The sequence below is a fragment of the Caloenas nicobarica genome, chromosome Z, assembly GCF_036013445.1.
Source record: "Caloenas nicobarica isolate bCalNic1 chromosome Z, bCalNic1.hap1, whole genome shotgun sequence".
NCBI classification, from domain to species: Eukaryota; Metazoa; Chordata; class Aves; order Columbiformes; family Columbidae; genus Caloenas; species Caloenas nicobarica.
Window position 1 is genome coordinate 98,664,678 of NC_088284.1, and position 20,354 is coordinate 98,685,031.

General features: G+C 44.8%; 1 protein-coding gene across 7 annotated transcripts in view; it reads left to right on the forward strand.

Moving 5' to 3' along the window:
- ST3GAL3 (ST3 beta-galactoside alpha-2,3-sialyltransferase 3) overlaps positions 1–20,354 on the forward strand; it is a 182,167-nt gene that overhangs the window by 147,273 nt on the left and 14,540 nt on the right. For 5 of the 7 annotated variants that reach the window (XM_065655958.1, XM_065655960.1, XM_065655961.1 and 2 more), the window contains 2 exons: positions 6,923–7,069; positions 17,477–17,623. In XM_065655958.1, coding sequence (XP_065512030.1) covers positions 6,923–7,069; positions 17,477–17,623 — 294 coding nt within the window. Of the gene's footprint in view, positions 1–6,922; positions 7,070–17,476; positions 17,624–20,354 lie in introns of those variants that run through there. The other 2 variants (XR_010607808.1, XM_065655962.1) reach the window with 2 other exon arrangements.

Below are 20,354 nucleotides of genomic sequence, written 5' to 3' on the forward strand. Positions count from 1 at the left end.
AACTGTGAGCATTCATCTTTGTCTGTTTTGTGCTCTGTAAATTGGTGTAATACATGCCAAATATTGCAGAGATGCTCTAAATATGAAAGCGCTGTTTGTAAAGCACTTAGATACGTGGTGATATAAGAAAAATCTTGTGGGAAAATTAGAAAGTCACTGTTCACAACAGAAATCCTGAGGTGGAGTTGCAGGGCTGTACTACTTCATGCACTTACTAACATGTAGATTTGACCTTTCAACCATGGTATTCTTTTAATAGATGTTATATGAGTATGACATTTCATAAACAATGTCATAAAAACAATAGCAAAATAAAGGGGTGGGTCCCTTATGGGAATAAAATACCCTGTAAATCCTGCTTATATTATAGGGCCTGCTCTGCTCTGGGATTTTCCTGAAACTGTGCTACTTTAGATATTTTTTCATTGAATAATTATTATTATTCACAGACAAAAAAACACAACACAAACATAAATTATCTAAATCCTTTTACTAAAAACTTCCGTCTTTCCTAAGATATTTCAAAACAGGAAAATTGCTTCAAATTTTGGCTCAAAATCCAGTTTACATTTTGGACAAAAGAGTCTGTAGTACAGTCTATCCATCACCCTGTTTGCTCACAGTACAAACACGTCTTCTGACACACTGTATGTGAGCTATCATTTATGCTTTGACTTGTGAAACACAGTATTCATCAGAGTAATCTTTCGTTTTTCTCTGCAGCTCATCTGACATCGTCCAAGTTCCATTTTCTTCACGGGACAATGTCTTTCAACAGCGTTTTGTTATCTTACAACTGCAAACCATATTCTGCTCTCAGTTAAATGGATAAAACTGTAGAAATACATTAAAAACAAAGGAATTCCTTTTCGTTTACATCATAACATAAGAATAAATTCGCTCTCCTGACTCTTTAGAGCTGGCCTTGGCCTCATGCTACCTAGTGCTGTGAATCGGAAGACCACAGCTGGTATTAGACCAGCAACACGGGAGGTTACATCTGCCTACATTTAGATTACCTGTAGCACTCAGGTCAAATGAATTTTGAAATGCAGTAGGCCTATCTGTATATGCTTTTCTGCTTATTTGTAATATATGTTTGCAGGTAAATGGCAGAAATTTCTTACTAATAGCACGCTGCTGTGTTTTAGCAAACTGCTGTGTAACACACCAATACCACCATCGTGTCAGATGGGACAGAGTCCAGTCTGGTGTGTATCCAGGTCCCATGTGGTTTACATGTCTGGCACAAAGTTTAAACTCTGCAACCGCTACTTGAAATTAAGTTTCTGTTCTCTTGTGGTTTTCAACCTGGTTATCAAGCCCAAAGAAACTAATCTCTAGCCTATGTAGTGGCTCAGCGCTACTGAAAATAGTTAGATTTTTGCTTAAAAAAAAAAACAACCTCGATTAGTAACATGTGTTTTAGGTGCTTTTGTCTCCATCATGCTTTGTTGCTCTTTGCTGCTAAAAACACTGAGTAGGAAATGTATTTGGGTTTCATGCTGAGAAATGTTATAAAAGCTAAATTTGGTGGGTTTACAACCTGTCAGGAGTTCTCTTGGGTGCTGTGAGACTGTTGGGAGATGAGGAATACCAACAGGGGAATGGCCTGGGAAATTACAACCATTTGATTTTAGAGTTGGTCAGTGAGAGGGTATTTGGAGAGAAGAAACAAAAATGAGAAAATATATCATATTGCTAAATAGTCCAAGAGCTGCATCTCTTTTGGCAGTGGGACAAAGAGAAGGTGAGGGAAAGGCTTGAGCACAATCTGCAGTGTTCCTGCGTCAGGCAGAGTGAGAGCTTTTCAGTGGGGCGGATAAGAGTGGAACAAAAGGCTCTAGAGTCTAGAGCATTTCTGGACTCCAGAAACTGAAGATAGGAAAATTCAGAACAAGTGCTGGCCATTGGAGCCATGTACAGAGGGTGATGAGGGGTTCTCCACTTTGAGGAGGGTAGGTAAATATATTTGAAGTGTGGGCCAGTGGGTCTGGCAGTTGACCATCAGCCTAGACTGCAGGCCCTCAGCACGTCTGTTCTTGTTGCTAAAAATTCCCTGTTGCTTTTATAATTGGTGCAAATTATGCAACTTAATTTATATTACCACTTGTAGAAGAGCATTTTCTAGGCCTCCATGTCTACTTGACCGCTGAGAAATGCAGCATTGGCTGATAAGATGCTTCTTTTCTAGTGGAAGCACACCTTCCACATCTAATCCAGTTATGCCTGAGCAGAAACCTTTCAAAAGCCTCTACAGATGGATTGCAGCAGTCCTGCTGCACCCCGTGTTTGTGTGACAGTGAGTGCTTGTGGATGACGGATATAGAATAAACCACATTCCAGCCTAGGTGGGGGCAGAGATCCCAGTGAACTATGTGCTCCCAGGCATGGTGAGGTCTTGTGACTAGTATGTCATCCCCTGGCTTTTTCTTTCCCTCATGCCCTTCTTTCTCTCCATTTCTGGTGTTATCAGAGTTTGAAAGAGTAATAATCTCCATTTAGCTCAAGTTCCCTCTCCATTCTTTTCGTCTTTCTTGCTGCTCTGCAGCAGAGTATTGCATACACAGACTTTATTCGACTTTGTGTTGTGCATAGCTGACCTTTGCAATCTCCCTGTCCCCTTCCCATCAGATTTACAAGTCTTCCAGAGCAATGCTGCTTGTACCACTAAATCCAGTAGTATCACAGAGGTACTAAGAAGCAGCATCTGTGTCATCAGGATGCAGCAGCATTACCCCTCATTTTGCTTAGTATTTTAGAAATGTTGTTATTCTGGGGGACTCAGCCGCCTTCTAGCTGTCTGTATCTTCTGTTGAGGTGTGCTTCTTGGCTAAGGCTTCAAGTTTCCACATTTCATTTTAGTATATATTGTGAATCTCCTTGGTAAATCTGAGAACAGGAGATGGAAAACTGAATGGAGACAAAAATAGTTTACAGCCAGCTGTCCTTATTACCCTTCAGTATTCTGTAAATGGATGGAATGAGGGATTATAGCTGGATTGTCTTGTCCCTGTAGCTATTAGGTGAGCCCTGCCATTTTTTATCCCTTCCTCGTAACCTGCCATCTGTGGTCTGTCATGTCTGTACCCCTTTATTCCTGGGGTGGTGTTTCTACAAGGGCTGTTTCTGCCTCTCTCCCTGGCTGCGAGCTGTACAAGAAACTAGCTTGAAAGCCCTGGCCCTTTTAAATTCTTTCTACTTTTTAAATAGTCTTCTCTAAAGCCTTTCATGATGTCCTTTACAATTATACAATTTTGAAAGCAATCCAAGATTGCTTAAAAATGCCATGGCCCTCAGAGACTTGCTCTTCAGTTGTGTTTTCCTGTCCGCCTCCCTCTGTATTGTTTTTATCTTTATGCTTGCACTATAAGCTTTTTTGGCAGCTCTTAGCACCATGAACACTGATCTGTGACTGTGGTTCCGTGTGCACAGTAATGCCAACAACTAATAAAGGTGAGAGCTTAACATGGGAAAACGCAATTTGCATCCTGGACCCTATGGTTTCCACCCGGATGCCAGGAGGTGATGAGGTACTGTAGGAACATCACCTAGGCAGTTTTCAGACTTACTTTCTGACTTGCTATCATTAAGATAATCAGGAACAGAGGTATTGCACCCTCAGAGGCCCACCCTTAAGCACTGCAGGCTTGGTCACAGTAGCGGAGGGGATGCCCCCAACCTCAAACTGTGATTCTGAGCTCCCAGATCTGGCAGGAGAAGCCTGATTTCCCTCCCAGTGCTTGCTGCTCCTCCCAGCCTAAACATGGACAGAGTTCCCCGACGGGAAGTAATTGCTTTGGAAACGTCGCCGAGCATCTGTCTCCAATCAGACCCGGCATCGCACCAGGCGCGGTGGCGGCCGAGCACCAGCAGGAGCGCGGAGCCTCGGAGGGGCTGCGCTCCCCATGCCGGGGTCCCTGGGGGCTGCAGCAGGGGAGCAGCCCCCCGGGGCTGGTGGTTGTAGTGCTGCTCTGCTTTGGAGCTTTCCTGGGACAAGCTGCAGAACAAAACCACAAAGCTCGAGATGTAGCTCAAACCACGAGGCTGAGAATTTCAGTAGTTATAAGGCAGGAAAAGAGCTTTTAGTTCTTTAGCCCTTTGCTTACTGTATAAGTGGAAGCATGAGAGCTGTTTGCTGAGACTCTACATTTCTCCCTAGAATTGTTTTAGAAACTACAGAGAAAAACATACCAAAATGGATTACCTTCAGTGGTAATCTAAGGGGAACTGCACAGAAAAGTTACAGGGGAGAACATGGAGCACATGGAAATGAGACAGAAGGGAGACACCGGAGCGATTTCAGACCTGCGTGACAGGTGAGGAAAGAGGTCAGGGAAATCACCTCGATGAGTGAAAGGACAAACAGCCACACTGGAGGGACCCAAGTGGACAGGCTATGTTCTCAGCTATGGGTAGGATCCACTGGCATTGAACTGGACAAGAGGAGCCCAGGTATGGTCCTACCAGTTCACAGAGCATTGGGAAATGGGCGACTCTGACACGTGTAATTATCTTTCTGAACAGCTCAAACAACTGCAAAGAATAAAAGTCTGAAGTGTTTATAACCTTTCTCTTTTTTTTTTTTCCTCTCTAATATTTTTAATGTGATGTAAAAACTACTTAAATCCCAGAACTTCAGTAGAATCTCTTATGGAGTGCGAGTCCAAACAAAAGGCGGCTTTTGTCCACTCTAAATAGCTTGCAGACCTTTGGTGTGAATTGTTTGCAAAATTTAGGCAATGCCATATTTAGAGATGCACGTGAAACCATAATTCAACTTATGAATTTATTTTAGTTTCAGGGTTACACACTATTTTTCCAGGGTGTGCCTGCTTAAACCCATGATAAGATGGTTTCAGTGAATGAGTAGCTGTTCAAGATTTTTGTTTATCATATTCATTTCTGTGAGACCTGGAGCGTGCTTAATGCAAGTGGAATCTGTGATTTTTTTTTTTTTTTTAATTTATTTTTTTTCCCCCTCCTTCCCTGGAAGTGAAAGACCTCTGCTTTACATGTGCCTTTAGGAAATTCCAAAGGTTTCATATTTATCCAGTTTTTAATGAATTTTCACAAGGAGGCAAAACTCAGCTGACATACCAAATCCCTCAAATCCCTTGGTCAAATGGATATTGGACTTTATTAACGTTTGTAAAGTTGATATCTTTTTCTAATTTTTTTTAATGGTGGGATCACTCAGTGCCTGAAAATGTCATATTATAATGGAAAGTGTTAGACTGCTTTGATACCAAGGATTCTTTCTAATTCAGTATGGTGAAAGAACATGAGTGTTAATTAGGATTTTTTTTCATTTAGGGTCCTGAAAGCACTTTGTTATTGTCAAAATGCAAACTTAAGCTCACAGGATCCTTGTGCCTGTCAGCAAAAGTGTATTATGTTTGGGCAGCTTTGAGGGGGAACGTGGGATCAAAACAGGACAGCAATGACATTTACCTGTCTTAGTCTGTTGGTTTGCATAATAACATGCATCCTTATCGAGTTTGCTGTGTTAATGCCTTTCGTAAGGCAAGAGCCATCGACCAGTTTCACTCTTCAGGATCTGAAATTCAGCAGCTAAAGACAACCGTGGATTTGTTCCATAAAGAAGTCTCTGGAAGGTGTTTAGTACCACAGGGCAGGAGAGTTGACAGGAGCCACGCGCAGTGCAAGGAGCGTGTGAAACACAGCAGTCAGAGACTGCAGCAGAATTACCATCAATAATTACAGGGATAATCACTACTGGGCAGGGGAGGCTCTTGAGGATTTTGCAGGGGATCATCAACATTTTTCGCAGTGCTTTGAAAGCAACTGTGAAGTCACTGTTAAGCAGCAAGCAACCCAAAACTGGTGTAAATAATGACTTCCAAAGCACACGCAATTTATGTAGAGTGTAACGTCTGCCTCTGTTGATGGTCACGGAGATCACAGGGAAGATGGTTCACTGCTGTGAGAAGGAGGTATTAAACCAGACTACCCTGCCAAAACTCTGGGTTAGCAGGTTTAAATTCCTGCCATCCTCCATGTGCCTTGCTCTGAATTTTTAACCCAAACAGAAGTGAAATGTTAGAACGTAATTGTTCTGTTAAGTCCTGTGAACAAGTAGCCTCCAGTTATTTTGAGGCAGTATGTGCTATACCCACTAACATCTGGACTAGCAGGAGCAATGATATCAAGTGATGTGGCAGAGAGGCACGGGCCCCTCTCTGGGCAGCGATGTCTAACAGGGCAGCGGTGTTCAAGGCCAGTGTTCTCCCATGTTTGCAGTGTAAAGACTTTTTTTAATAAAAGAATTTATTGGGGAGACGTAAAAGACATACTTATATGGTTTTTCCTGTGTACCATGAACATGTATGGCCCTTCACAAGACAAGATGGCACCTTTATAAGCTTTTGGCTTAATTCACATAAAACGTAACAGAAGGGAATAAATCTAGGATAAACTGGGAAGCACGTAGCTCACACTGAAAGTAGAGCTCTATGGTCATTTTTAGCTCTTTGAATGTTCTTGAAAGCATTTGCTACCCAAGGGTACATCCCCTTGGAAGCAGGTGGGAGTGATCACGGCTTGTGCTCGACAGCTTAAACCATTAACCAAACTAGCTGAAGTGCTAATAAGAGTGAAGAGATGGCATCAGGGAGGGGTCATCCATGCTGAAGCCCAGACCTCTCTGTCTTCCTCACACTCTTTATCCAGACTAACTCAACTGCATCTGCACCTGCTGCTGTCCTCTCTCCAGGACGTACCCTCCCACTACAACCTTGTACTAGTATCTTGTGGTGGTGAGCAGGGACAGTGGGAACTGCTGCCAGTAGTGTTTGGGCTTGTATGTTTTTAATAATAATAATAGCAAACTGCTATCTTTTGTATACAATTGTATTTATCGTTTTATCTTTCCTTTTTTTTTTTCTTTTTTTATTACCAGAGTGCCTCTGATGGTTTTTGGAAGTCAGTGGCAACCCGCGTCCCAAGAGAACCTCATGAGATACGTATCCTGAATCCCTACTTCATCCAGGAGGCAGCTTTCAGCTTCATTGGACTGCCTTTCAACAACGGCCTGATGGGCAGAGGGGTAGGTATAAAGTGGAGCAAGAAAAACCAAGGGGAAGGATGAGACACCAAGCAGCAGAGCAGGCTTCTGCTGTTCTTCCTTTTCATTTAGGCTTCTGCTGTTGGACATTGAAGGGAAGGGACTTTGGCTCTTCATGGTGGCACCACTCAGCCACCTTAAGGCCAAGGCAAGACCCATCCTTTCTGGTACTCGAGCTGCTTTTCTGGAGGCAGCTCCGAGGCTCCCAGCATGAGCTGGGTGGTTTACCGTCAGCCACAGCCTGCCAGAAGGGCACTTGTTTGTGTGGGTGGAGGGAGTTCTTTCCCAAAAGGAAGAAGGAACCTTGCTCTCTGCACCCTCAGCACATCTGGAAGTGGTGCGGGTCTCCCTAAGGGTCATGTTACTGTTTTACAATTAACTGTCCTTGTGGAAACTGCAGCCTAAAATTACTGATATTGCACATCTCATCCTGTGTCCCAGGCTTATAGTAAAAGAGGGTAAAGGTTTGGTTTATGAGGCCTTTGGTAAGAAATTCTGCTCTTATAGTGGCAAGTTTCAGATGTAAAAGCTTACAAAAGAAAACAATGTTGAACACGGTTTTAGGTCATTGTCATTAACAAAATACTTTCATGGTTATTCTAGTATTTGTCACCCCCAATGCAGCTTTTTTGAGTGTTCGTGTAGAGGAGATGGTGACTTGGTTTTTCTGGATTACTCACTGCAACACTGTCCTCAGAACCTATTTATATTTGCTCTACCTAATACATCAGTCATTAGAGAAAGTATTACTTGGGTGGGTAAGTTACTCATGTACACACGTGATATAGTTGTTGATAAAGACCACACGTGACATTTTTGGGCACATTAGCACAGCTGACAAACCCAGAGAGAAGCACTTTTGCTGGACAAGGTCTGCTTGCTCTGCCCCAGCACTGTCCTTCCATTGTTATCAGTACATAAGACGTGCCATGTCACAGCATGGATTTGGACTACACAGACTAGTGCCTCATTTTCCATGCTCTAATTATATCGTGAAGTCTTCAGAAATATTGGAGACATTTGTTTTGTGCAGGTCAGATGGGTGGGTGCCCGGAGACAGAAAATTCACATCTTAAAATACGGTGTGCAAGATGTGCAGACAGATTCAGCCACATAGAATGGGTCTTCTGTGAAATGCATTGCTGCGTATTTGTATAGAAGCTGTCATGGGGTTCTGGAAGCGCTAGATTTTTGCTCTGTACTCTGGAGGTATCTTATCCCAAATATTCCTGTCAGCTAGTCAGTAACTTACTTCACATCTCTGCATTTTCCAGAACTTACCCTTAGAATGATGCAGTCTTGATTTGTCTTCCAGAAAATCAGGACTGCTGCCTCAGTGAAGGACAGAAATCATCAAACTTTTGCCTTTATTTTCTCCAGATTGGTTTTTATTTTTAAACACGTTATTTTAATACACAAGATATTACTTAAACTGAGAGGAGAAGAGAGAATCCGGAAATGAAAATGCCGTGAACTGAAGTTTATGAGGTTTTGATAGGTTGTTTAACACACATCAGATTGGGAAATGAAGGCATCTTAATTGAAACCTGATGTTTCACTTCATGAAAGTCCATTTGAGTATTTAAAAATAGTTTATGGAACTTTAAGGCAAGCAATCTTTGCCCATGACCCCTGCTAGATTGTGTAAATTGTGGTTTATTTCTTCAGATGGGGCAACAGGAGCTCTGCAGGTGCATCTTTGGGGCCGGGATGTTAGTGAACCCCATGGTGTCTGTGCAAGCATGCTCTAACATAGTGGTTCCGTCAGATTTTTAAAATAGAGAATATTTCTAGCCTGTGGGTACATGTTTTACTGCAGACATCAACTACGGACTGCTGTTGTGGAGCTGCTGGGGCTTCACACTTCAGTGAATGCTGGTGCATCAGTGTAGATGCTACTGCTGCCGGTGTAAAGAGGAAGTAAGAGTTTGAGCAGGATCCTGGTGATACATGTTTGATACAGACTTTTTTTCACCGAGACATTAAATGGGAAGAGTGGCAATCAGAGCCTGTAGACCAAGAATCCAGCTCTCATTCAAGATTTGAGAGAGATCCAGCGAGATGAGTGAGGCAGCTAGAGCAAGGAGAACTGCTCCACGAGAGACAGCGTGACCCAGCCACCGCAGAACATAGCTGGTGGGGTTCAGGGTCGTGCTGTAGAGATGAGAGAAAGCCTGGAAAACTTTACTCAAGAAAGAAGCATATGAACATGGAAAAGGAAAATGCTGAGCTCTAGTAAGCAAAAGCACAGTGAGCAGGATGTGTCCAGGGCTTCTCCTGGGGAAGCGAGATGGGGGCAGATGAGTATGTTGGGCAGGCTACACACAGGAGGATCAAGGCTGGGGATGCCTTAGTAATCAAGGCCAACACGAAATCCTCATAAAGAGCAGTAATATTCCAGTCTTCTTTGGTTCTGATGCCTAAATAAACTTCAGTGGTTCTCTTGCACACCACATATGGTAACAATGTGCTGCCAATTAACTTTGTAATTTGGGAGCTTTTTCAGCAACGTTGAGGAAAGCTAGTGAAATAGTTTGGGGCTGATCTCAAAAGCGTTTTTCCCAGCATTCAATAAAGGGTAAATGTAGTAACATCCTCTGCTTTGATAATATAATTTGGGCCAGATGATTCTGGTGGATAGAAGAGGGCACAACTCAGATGTGCATTTTGATTGTGCTTGTGGCATTAGTAGCAGAAAGTCTGAGCAAGGAGCAAAACTGGTCACACATAATGAACAGTGACTTCTCTATGTGACCAGTAAAGCTTTTCAGGAGTTTCCTCAGCCCGTTTACTGAAGACTTAAGAAGAGGGAGAGCTGTTTCGTAGTACATGTGAACTTCTCTCTTCTTGGGATAAACTGGTGATAGAGAAAAACTTTAGTTCAGGATCCTAGCAATGTCTGAGGAAAATTAAATGTTAATGCGTGAAGATGGTTTTATCACTAAAGAAACGAGCTAGTAAAGATCCTTTCTTTGATTAAAGAATCCTCTCAAAGAGTGAGTGCAGGCTTGGCTGTCTCACCAGGCAAAGGTGTGTGTATGTGATTTATGTTTAGGTGGAAGGTCTGTGTATACCGGTCTTTTGGGCTTGGAACCAGACCTCACTGGTATTGCAGCTGGCAGTTCAGACATGCAATAACCTACCTTACAGTGCAGACAGGTTATTGGGGGGCAAGCATGAACATCAGTTCAGAGGTGTCATTGCCTCTTGCAAGTACAACACCAGGGATGGTTATTGCCATAGTGCTTTTTGCTGTGTAGTGAATAGTCCTATCCATGCAGTAGTGCTCAGAACCATTGGAGCAGAGGCCTTCTGGCTCCTGGGGAACCCTGAGCATGGTGTGAGGTGGCCAGAAGAACATTTCAGATGGCACAAATTATCAGGACTCTGAGGACTCCAGTGCGGACTGTGGTGTTTGTTTCTCTCTCTCTGCTGGTGCTGTGCATCCATGGAACTGCTTATAATTTAACTTTTTATGAGATTAAGCTCTGCTGCCCAAAATCATAAGCCTTGGGTTTGTTTGTGTACTGGAAGTGGCTGATCTATAGACCTCTTCCTAAAGAGATAAAGCATCCTCTGGACTCCACCCAGCCTCAGCACCAACTTGGTGAAGGAGGAGCCATGTCCAGGAGGTCTTATCAGGCACCTGGCCATGGATTAGCACCTCTGCAGAGTGCTGACAGCCCACATCCACTCAGGGATTAACCTCTGATGCTGGCGCATTACTACGTCTTACTTCAGGGCTTCTCTTTGCTGTTGTGTGGTTTTGTGGTTGTGTGGTTTTTGGACAGGCAACCTGTCTGGAGGTGCCAGTGGTGACCCTTTGCTCCTCAGGCAGCTTTTCAGCTCCCCTGGCTGGTCATAACAACCCTTCCTCTCATTAGTATTGGCCCTGGTGCCAGCAAGCTTCCTCTCTTGGGCTGTTCTTGAGGGACTGTCACTGTGTGAAGGCCATGTCCTGGGACCTGTTGGGTCTTTATGGAGCAGAAGAGAGGTAGGAGATGGCAGGAGCAGAGCAGTCACCACCCTATCCTTCCAGATGCGTGCTTCTCCTTTTTTTTCACTCTGATGGCATCTTCTAAGGCAGGTAGAGGGACACGTAAAGGGCCACTGCAGCTGCAGTCAGTTAAATGTAGAGTGTCAGTGTAAGCTTTGGGTTTGCGAGACAGCACATCTGCTTCATGGGCCAGACTGTTCAGTCCATTACCACTGCGGCGTGATCGGTCCATGGGCTGCTGGGGAATGGACACTCAGACGAGCCATTATAGGGTAGCAGGTAAATGCACACCAGCCACTTCTCGGTAAATGCCTAACCATGTGCTTCTGCACATAATAGATGCAAACCAAAGGGAGTTTGCTTTTCAATAAAAGAGTATGTCATGAACTCCCATTTAGCATAGGATGAAGCATATACCACAGAACAGCTAGCACGTAGTAAAGTCGTGCCCTTGCTTCCCCTCTGTTAAATCATTAAGTCCTTAAGAGCATGCATTGCACAGGAATCTGCTCCGTGGCAAACGATGAATCAGAGCTCAGGCATCAAGTGAGATGTGGTCAAAGATATTTGATTTGGGCTGAGTCATATAGGAGCTCAGCAGTTAAATGGCAGAACAGAAACCCGCTAGACCAGCAACAGGCCCCTGGCCCTTCCCTTTTGCTCTGCTGCAGACCACCAATTCTGGAGGCTCTTTCTTGCTTACAGCAAGGGATAACTAGGGGAGGTGAAGAAAAAGTGTTGGGGATGCTCTGCTTTGTCTTTTGAAGCGTAATATTGCAGCTGATTCTGTGCATGGATGGAGGTGGCTGTGGGAGCAGCACTGTGGGTGGTAAGCTCCTGTGATGGGAACCACTCTGCGGAATACCAGGCACTTGTCTGCTCACAATAAGTGATGCTAAATTGCTTTTCATGCCATATTTCCAAACTTGCCAGCTAAGGGAAGCAAAGTAGGCTTGGGGCTGTTCCTATGCAAACATAAATGAACAGAAAGAAAATGCAGTGACTGTTGTGTATAGCATTTGATTGCTATTACAGTTTTGTTCTGTGTTTCTTTTGTTTTGAAAACTTAATTGCTATTAGGTGATCAGGTATATAACTGTTAAAACTAAGGTAGCATTTTTTCCTAGGTAAGCAATTTTTCAGGTTTTCCCTCAAATAAGTTAATATAGTAATCAAATCAATTTGAATATCTAGGTGCATTATTGTTTGTAGGCAGTTTAGCCATGCTTACCCTTTTTAACAATTGCAATATTCTGGACAATCCAATGTGTCTTACCCTGAGCTAAGTAAAGTCCCATAAATAACTGGAATTCATGTAACATATTAAGGGAGTCGAATATTTCTAAAAACAGATTTACAGCAGTCATTTCCTTCTAGTCCAGCAGGCAGTGACACAGGAATGACCCAGGCATGGAATGAAAAGCAGCAAGAGCTTTTCACATGCACCAAGCAAAAAGCAGTTACGGTCCACTGGTTCGGTCACCAGCATGGGATCTCCAGCACAAATCCATGAGGTGATGCTCAACCTCCATTAAGTCCAGAGGTGGACTGGTGTTCATTTCTGCTGACTGGCTTATTTCTTCTGTGGATAGAAGTCAGTCTTTAAAGCCTCTTCAGGGGGACCAATGGAAGATGAAACAGCAATGTCTTGAGAGGAAGCCTTTTATCTTTCACCTTGCAGCAGAGCATAGTGCAGGAGCAGTTAGGAGAACCTGTACTCTATCTGTCTGTACTGCTAAAGGCATCTCTGGTCCCCTGACCTGGTGGTGCAGGCTGGCTGTGTTTGCGCCACACAGAGTTTGCAGTGATCCCTGATGCAGCACAAGACCAGAGATCTTCCTCTCTTGTCTTTGTGCTTTTCTCACCCTGGATCCACATGCATGTGCTCTCCTCACCCATGGAGGACATGTGCCAGCGGGCCCCTGGGAGGAGCCACGATCCCGATGCACAGGCAGACTTTGCTCAGCACTGCTGTGGTGACGTGTTGCTCACCACTGCTGTGTTTGCTGCTTCTGTTTGTCAGACAGCCTTTTGGTGTCATCTCTGGCTCGTCTGTTAGTCTGATGTGTTCTCTCAAATGGGAACAGGCGAAGGGCTGGTCCCTGGGGAGCATTACATTAGATAGGAGCACCACATTTTCCAGATGTTTGGGCTCAGACAACCAGGCTGGGCTTGGAGATGTGGACTGTTAGTTTAGGTTGACCACATTATCCAGGGAGGTTGCCGTTGCAGTTATTTACCAGAGCTGGAGAAGGGATGTTGAACCTGGGATACTCACTGGGACAGACACCTGTGAGACACAACAGCAGGTACAGAGCTTGCAAGGCCAAGTTCAATGCTTTTGGCAGGGAACTGGCAGGAGGAGAGGACTGCCAGTACTTTCTGGGGTCTTGCCATTCACAATCACCCCAATTGGTGGGCACCGGTTCAAATCAGAAACTCATCGTGGCCAGCCCAGGCAGCCCCCATCAGCATCCTCCTGACACTTGCCATGCCATGGCCTAACCTGCCCTGGCCAGGCTTTGTGCAGCTGGGCAGCATCCCAGGAAGCTCACCGAGGTGCTGGCCATCATTGGGCTGCCGTTCTTCAATCATTTGATTGAAAGCAGCATTGCTTGGTGGTACAGGAATATCCAGGCACACAGAGGGCCGTATGAGCAGGAAGACAGGCTTTGAGCTATTCCAACCCAAGATTATTATTCCTGTTGGGATTTTGGCTTTTTCTCTTAACAATGGCCTGAAATAACAAGAGGCCTCCTCGGTTGTTTGAGAGATTTATATTTTCATAACTCAATGCAAGAGGTGTGGTGGTTGCTTTGGTATGTCTTTGGGGCACGGCGCAAGGGTGTGTGTGCTGAGATAGCACTGACACATTGTGCAGAGCATAGCCAGCCAGATTTGGCACGGCCATGTCTGTGATGCCTGACTTCTTTTGGAGCCACTTGTCCCCCAGCTTGCCTCAAAGGTTGTACGTGGTTCATTAGGTCTAGATGAGAGCTTAGCAGCAAAACTAATTTATATGCCTATGAAGAGTCAGGACAGCTTGGAAGCTGTGTAGATGCAGCCAAAGAATAATTATAACCATTTCCTCTCTCTGATACATGTCCCCACTCATTTGCCACTTCTCTGCTGAAAGGAGAGGAGAGCCCTTTCCCCTGGACCTGGAGAACACTTCTTTTCCCTAGTGACACTGCTGAGCCGGTTTCTCTGTGGCACAGCCCAGGACACATCCCTACATCCTACAGGGCCTCCTCTTGGCCGTGCCACAAGCTGGACGTGAGGCAGTGCTTCATTTTCAACAGAGGGAAGGAGAAGCAGAGGGTCAGCAGGCTGTCACAGGAGAAAACTGCTCAGTTTCTATAGTTTAAAACAAATCAGGACCAAAGCACCATATGGACTTACTAATGACATGTAGTTAACTAGCAGTCGGGATTCTTTTATACTTCTGTTCAAGCTGGCTCCTTTTTTTTCAAGCCTCTCTAATTCCCCAGTTACTGCTTAATCTGTCGGATGGTTGCTGCTTCTTTCACAAAAGCAGTTTGGAGCAAATGCCCAGTTATCTTTATTTGATCCAGACGCATGTGAGTGCACACACAGAGTTTGTACTCATATTCTTCTCTAGCAGGTGCTGTTATCCACGCTGTTTACTAAGGGTGTTTACTCTGCAAGCACCCCCATGCAACCCTAAGAGTTACTGCCCTCAGTGAGTAGCAGGGATAATAATTTTTTAGAGTATTTTCTAGGCGGTCCTGCAGCAACAGGACGTGAGGCTGCATCTCAGCACTGAAGGTGTGAATGGTTGCAGATCTCTGTATTCAAGGGGGATGCACACACTAGGCTGTAGCTACCATAGTATCAAATGGTGCTAACATAAATAAGGCATAATTTAATTTAAAACTGCCATCAGATTATCAGTTTCTGAATGTGATTTTAGGGCAACGCAAAACTATTTTGCTAAGGGCACCATGTGAATTTCTGATAGTTGTAGGGGCCAAACCAGATATATCTACTACAATCCCAGATATTAGGAAGTCTTTGGTAGTCTTTGGTATTTTAATAATTTTTGAGAGAGAAGCAGGCAATACTGAGGTACTGGCATGTCAGGAACTACTGAAGAACAGAAACAGATGACGAAATTATCTCCTGTTTTTCCATAAAGACCATTGGGGGTATTATACATAAAGTCAGGCAGATATTTGGTGATCAAAGGAAAGTTCACTTTTGATTTCTGTAATCTGTTATTCTCCAAACAGAAATAAGAACATGCTTGAAAGAAAGCTATGGTGGTTTGGCAGTCTTCCCATAAGGTTGGGTAGTGTGATTAATTCTCTGTGGTTTTTCAGACTCACATTAGAAAGTTAGCTCTTAAATGTTAACTTGGCCAGTGAAATTCCCTCCAGGCGAAGACCCTGAGTCTCCCTGGAGCTGTACCGTGGGAATGGGCCCAGTGCAAGTGTGGGTGGTGTTAACGCCATCGTATTCCCAACAGCGACACGTTCTCAAGGACATAACCATTTACTCGATGTGTTTTGGACACTGTAACTACAGTTCAGTTGAGGGAAAGGGGTTTGTGGCAAGTCCACTTACCAGCTGATGCAATTCCAGTGACATCCAAATGTCATCTCCTATGTAAAACGTAAAGCTGAGAATATCTGAATTTGAACTGCCATGCCTGGGAAAACAGGATGTTTTCGCATATTTTGAAATTCGGGGAAATTTTCTTATCGTTGCGTAATAAACTTTTTCCAATTTTTTTAAACTCATCCTTGATATTTTATGGCTACCAGTGAATTAGCAATTAAGTAAAGTAACCAGAATTAAAACATTATTGTTTGTGGTATTAATTGATATTAAACAGTGAGAACAAAATGACTCTTCTGTTTTTCCTAACGTCTGAAGCTGTCACAGGAGGATGTAGTAAAGTCTTTTCATTGCAGATGTGCACTGTTATAGTTGCACTGCAAATGTTTGAATTTAACATCTCACTGATTTGACCATAAGCAGTTTTTGCATGTTTGTCTTCACATTAGTACAATTCCATTGCACTGTAATTGTCCATAGCACATGGGTTGTGCTCCCAGCTCTGCATATCTCAGCTAGGGTATGGGTGGATTCTTTGCTGGAAAATGTTGGTTGTGGGACTGATCAGGCAATCAGAAGTGAGCAAGGTAATGTGCTGCCAAAAGCCGGTTCCTTTGAATGAGAGGCAGAAACTCAAAACATTGTGTTCCCAGTCTGTTATGGGCATGAGGTAAAATGCAATAGCATTGCTTACCAGTTCAGAGTAAACCATTTTAAATGCAAAATGTAAGTGTGCAATTGGTTTGTACATCTCTGCTGAGAGGCTGCCACTCTTGGTGGCTGGCTGAGCATGTCCTCTGAATTCATGACGCTTTTATATGGCAGTGTTAGATGCTCTACAAATAAGGATAAGATATGTGGGTGGATTTCTCAGCCTCTCCCTAGCCCCTGGGGTAAAGCTACCTCTGGATTCACCTGGCTAAAGGGGAGCTAGAAAAGTCTGTGAGCTAGGGTTTTACACTAGAAACACTCATCTGTCGCAGCAGTCACGTTCATCTGAAGGCACAAGAGGAGTTGCAGCCATACAGCACCGCTGTCATGGGGCCTCGGCAGTAGCCAGATGAACTGGGACGGGCTGAGGCTGGACTTTGGTGTGAGTGGCAGGTCAGCAGGTGGGAGAGGACAATCGGGGTGTCCCTGCGATGGCACAGGCCAGACTGCCCTTTGCCTGTGGGGCTGCCCCTGGGCAAAGGAAGGGGTCTCGGTGCACACTGCTGACGGGCTCTGCCTGATCTCCTCCCCATCTCCCAGAGCTGTTTAACAGCTTCCTTAAACTGCGTTTGCCATCAGTAAATTTAGCAGTTTGTACCGTTCCTCATTTCTGCTCCTGTCTGGTGACCATTCAGGATAAGTGTTCCTCGCCTAGCTGGAAGCCAGTAATGTGCATAGAATTGAAATCTAGTATACATGTCTGATTTAATTTCAGAAAACTAACATATCCACTGTGGTTCAGCTTGTCTGCTGCCCTATTCTCAGGATGACAAAGTTGTGGGAGTCCAACCACTTTCATTAATCCCTCTGCTGTGCAATAGTCCCCTGGAGAGTCTGGTCAGAGAGCCTCAAACAAGAGCTGCTGCTGTTGTGGTAGGTGCTTTGCAGAAAGCTGGCTAACATATGATTTTCTTAACAAGTTGGGCGGCTGTTGACCCCACAACCTGGCATTGGGCAGCTGATGTGCAGATATAGCCCTGTTCCTGATTTTCTGTTTAGTAGCAGCAGTGCCCCTGTGAGCAGAGACAATAAGAGAAAATCTTTCATTATATAAATGGCAACCTGCTAATGACTTCCATTCCTGCTTTCTCTCCTCTCAGAACATCCCCACCTTGGGAAGCGTAGCAATAACCATGGCGCTGCACAACTGTGATGAGGTGGCGGTAGCTGGGTTTGGCTATGACATGAGTTCACCCAATGCGCCGCTGCACTACTATGAGAACATCAAGATGTCTGCCATCAAAGAGGTAGGGAGCTCCTGCCAAGCACGTCGTCCTCCCAAGCCCCCTGACCACCCCGACTCCCGAGCCTGACTGGGATGGTGATGTCAACTTCCAGCCTTCCTGTATGGGTCAAAACATGGCCCCAGCCAGGCATTTGCCCATAAAATTCTAGACATTCTCCCAAGTGCAAAGTGTGTTAAAAACAGTTATTTCTGCTGGGAAAAGTTCTCTGGAATGTGTATATAATGTGATTCTTTCTTCTCAGAGCAGCAGGAAAAAGACTCACGGAAATGTTGAGTAGGGTGAAAGGGAACAATTCTGTTCTGGGGTTGAAAAGATGTGGCCTGCTCCAGCTTTTTGATCCATTGCATTGCTCTCTGATCCATAGGGTTCTTTTGCTAGTTGATCCCTGTGAAACATGGGCGAGGTGAGGTTAGCCTGTGCGCGTTAGCTCTCAGCTGACTGTTGGGCAGCAGTTAGCTGGTGTAAACACATTGCGGCTCTGTGGAGACTGCTCTTCAAAGCCAGATGTACCTTAGAAACATTTGCTGGTACTGTCACAGCAAGATGAACAGCTTTTTTAGAGGAACAAATGCTCTCATGTTGGTATAATGCAGCAGTATAAAGACATGCTTTCAAGTCTGTCTGCTTCCTGTACCAAACTAGAGCAAAGTTTGACACTGGTCAAAGCTTCGGTAGTTGGAAGGTTTTCTGCTTTTTTTGGTAGAGCCTAATCTTTCCCAGCACAGCCCAGGTCTTTCTAAGATTGCTTCTCCCTCTTCACTGGCTCCTAGGTAGGGGAAATTTCTCCATCCTACTCCATATCGTTAAAAGAGGTGCAGTTAAAAATGGGAGCTGTTCAGAGGGAGGCAACACTTGTATTGTGGTGGACAGTAATTGTCTCCTGGCACTTGGCATTTGTTCACCTCAAGCACTTTGTCATTGATTCAGGCCAGGAGGGAAGCTGAGAAGTTGTGATTTTCCAAATCACAAGATCATATGTGTCTTAGGACTCTCACAGGCTACAGGCTGCATGACCTTAGGCAGACTGAGAGGAATTAGAAATCAGTGATTAGCCAGCTTGAGAAATGAGAAAAGCATTTCTAATTATCAGAGTACTGAGGCTTTGGAACAACCTCTCAGCAGAGGCCAAGAGAACAAACTGAGTTTTGGAAAAGACTGTGAGGAGGTCCCCAGTCTAGCAAGGGTATGGTCATGGTGGTCCTGAGGTACCTTCTGGGCTTGTGGAGTTAGTAAGAAAGTCTGCCTTGCTCAGTGGAATAACCATGGATTTAATCTGTCCTGGCTGGGAAAGTGAGTGCCCATTTACAGGATTTAAGGGGTACCCCCAGAGAGGAGAACTGAATTGAGTCAGTATGTACAGAGGTGGTGTCTGGCTTGTGAAATCCCTGAGCAGAAAATAGCTGAGGAATATGGTTCTTGCAGTAGTAGAAGAGGTATCACATCGGCTTGCCCAGTTCTGACTCTTCCCTGGGCATCTGCTTATAACCAGTGCCTGAGGTGGGACCTTTGGCTACCCAGGTCTGAGTCAGTACAGCCAGTTCCTTAGTCTTCCGGCAAAGACGTGACTACACTAGAGCGAAAACAGATGTAGATGCCAGGCTCCTGCAGTGGGTGCAGCTGTTCATGAAAGTCTTAGGAAAAGCTTTTGTCTCTCTGGTCCCATTGTGTCCGCTCTGGTGAATCAGCTGCCTTTGGTAGAGAATCGCTCTTGCCCAGTTGTTCCTTCTGTCTGGTGAGGATGCCAGTCCCATGGTCCACTCTTGGACATGGGGACATTCACAGCGGGTCACATGCCAAGCCTGTTTTGCAACCTGGTAGGTGTCTCTGACGTCAAGGACACCCACACAGGAGCTGACAAGAGTGAAGTCTTCTTGCTCTTGATCCTCACGGACCAACAGGAAAAGTTGGCAAAAAGAATTGGGTGATAGAAGTTGCTGGTCCAGATCACTTGGATCTTTGATTCTGGAGGCCAGCACCTTGCATGAGATGCAGAAGCCAGTGGAAAACAGGAGGGAGTCACTCTTGACACTGTTCGTGGTCTCAGGAATAAACCTGTCACACAGGGCAGCAGATGGGGATGGACAGGTGAAATACAACCAGTAGGGTCTCCTAGAGAGACCATTCAGTGCCTGGTTTGACAGGGCTCTGCTGTCTGGAAGCTGTCAGTCATTGTGTCCAGGGTGTTCTGTATGGAGGTGAGGGAGCGTTGAAAGGTCCTGGTGAAGCCTCACTAGTTCAGATGTCAGTGGATTTGTTCCTGCAGCCAGGGCTGTTGATGAAGGCTTTGCAGTCCGGCAGAGCTGCTTCTAGGAGGAAGGTTCCTGTTCCACTTGAAGGCTGGTTATCTGATACATGTCTGCCCATCTAATCCTCACATCCTCACCCACAGGCTCCTCTTACATTTCACTGCCCTAGTACAAGAAAAGCCATCTGTTCCCAAGTATCAATAATTAATATTCCTCCTGCCTCTGCCCCTCCCAATATGACAAATTGTTTGTGATATTGTGGAATGTGAAGAGCAGAGAGAGGATTGTGTTTCTTTCTCTCCCATTTAATATTAATGGTAGCTGGTAATTGTTAGTCACCTGAGGGTGAAGTTGAAAGGTGAAGGGCATAATAGTTGGGTTGTGTCTTCTGCAGTTGCCCTCAAAGGATGCACAAATGGAGATTTGTTTGCCCCACTCTAGACTGGAAGTGCCCTGCACACCCTGCTTGAAGAGAGACTTGCATG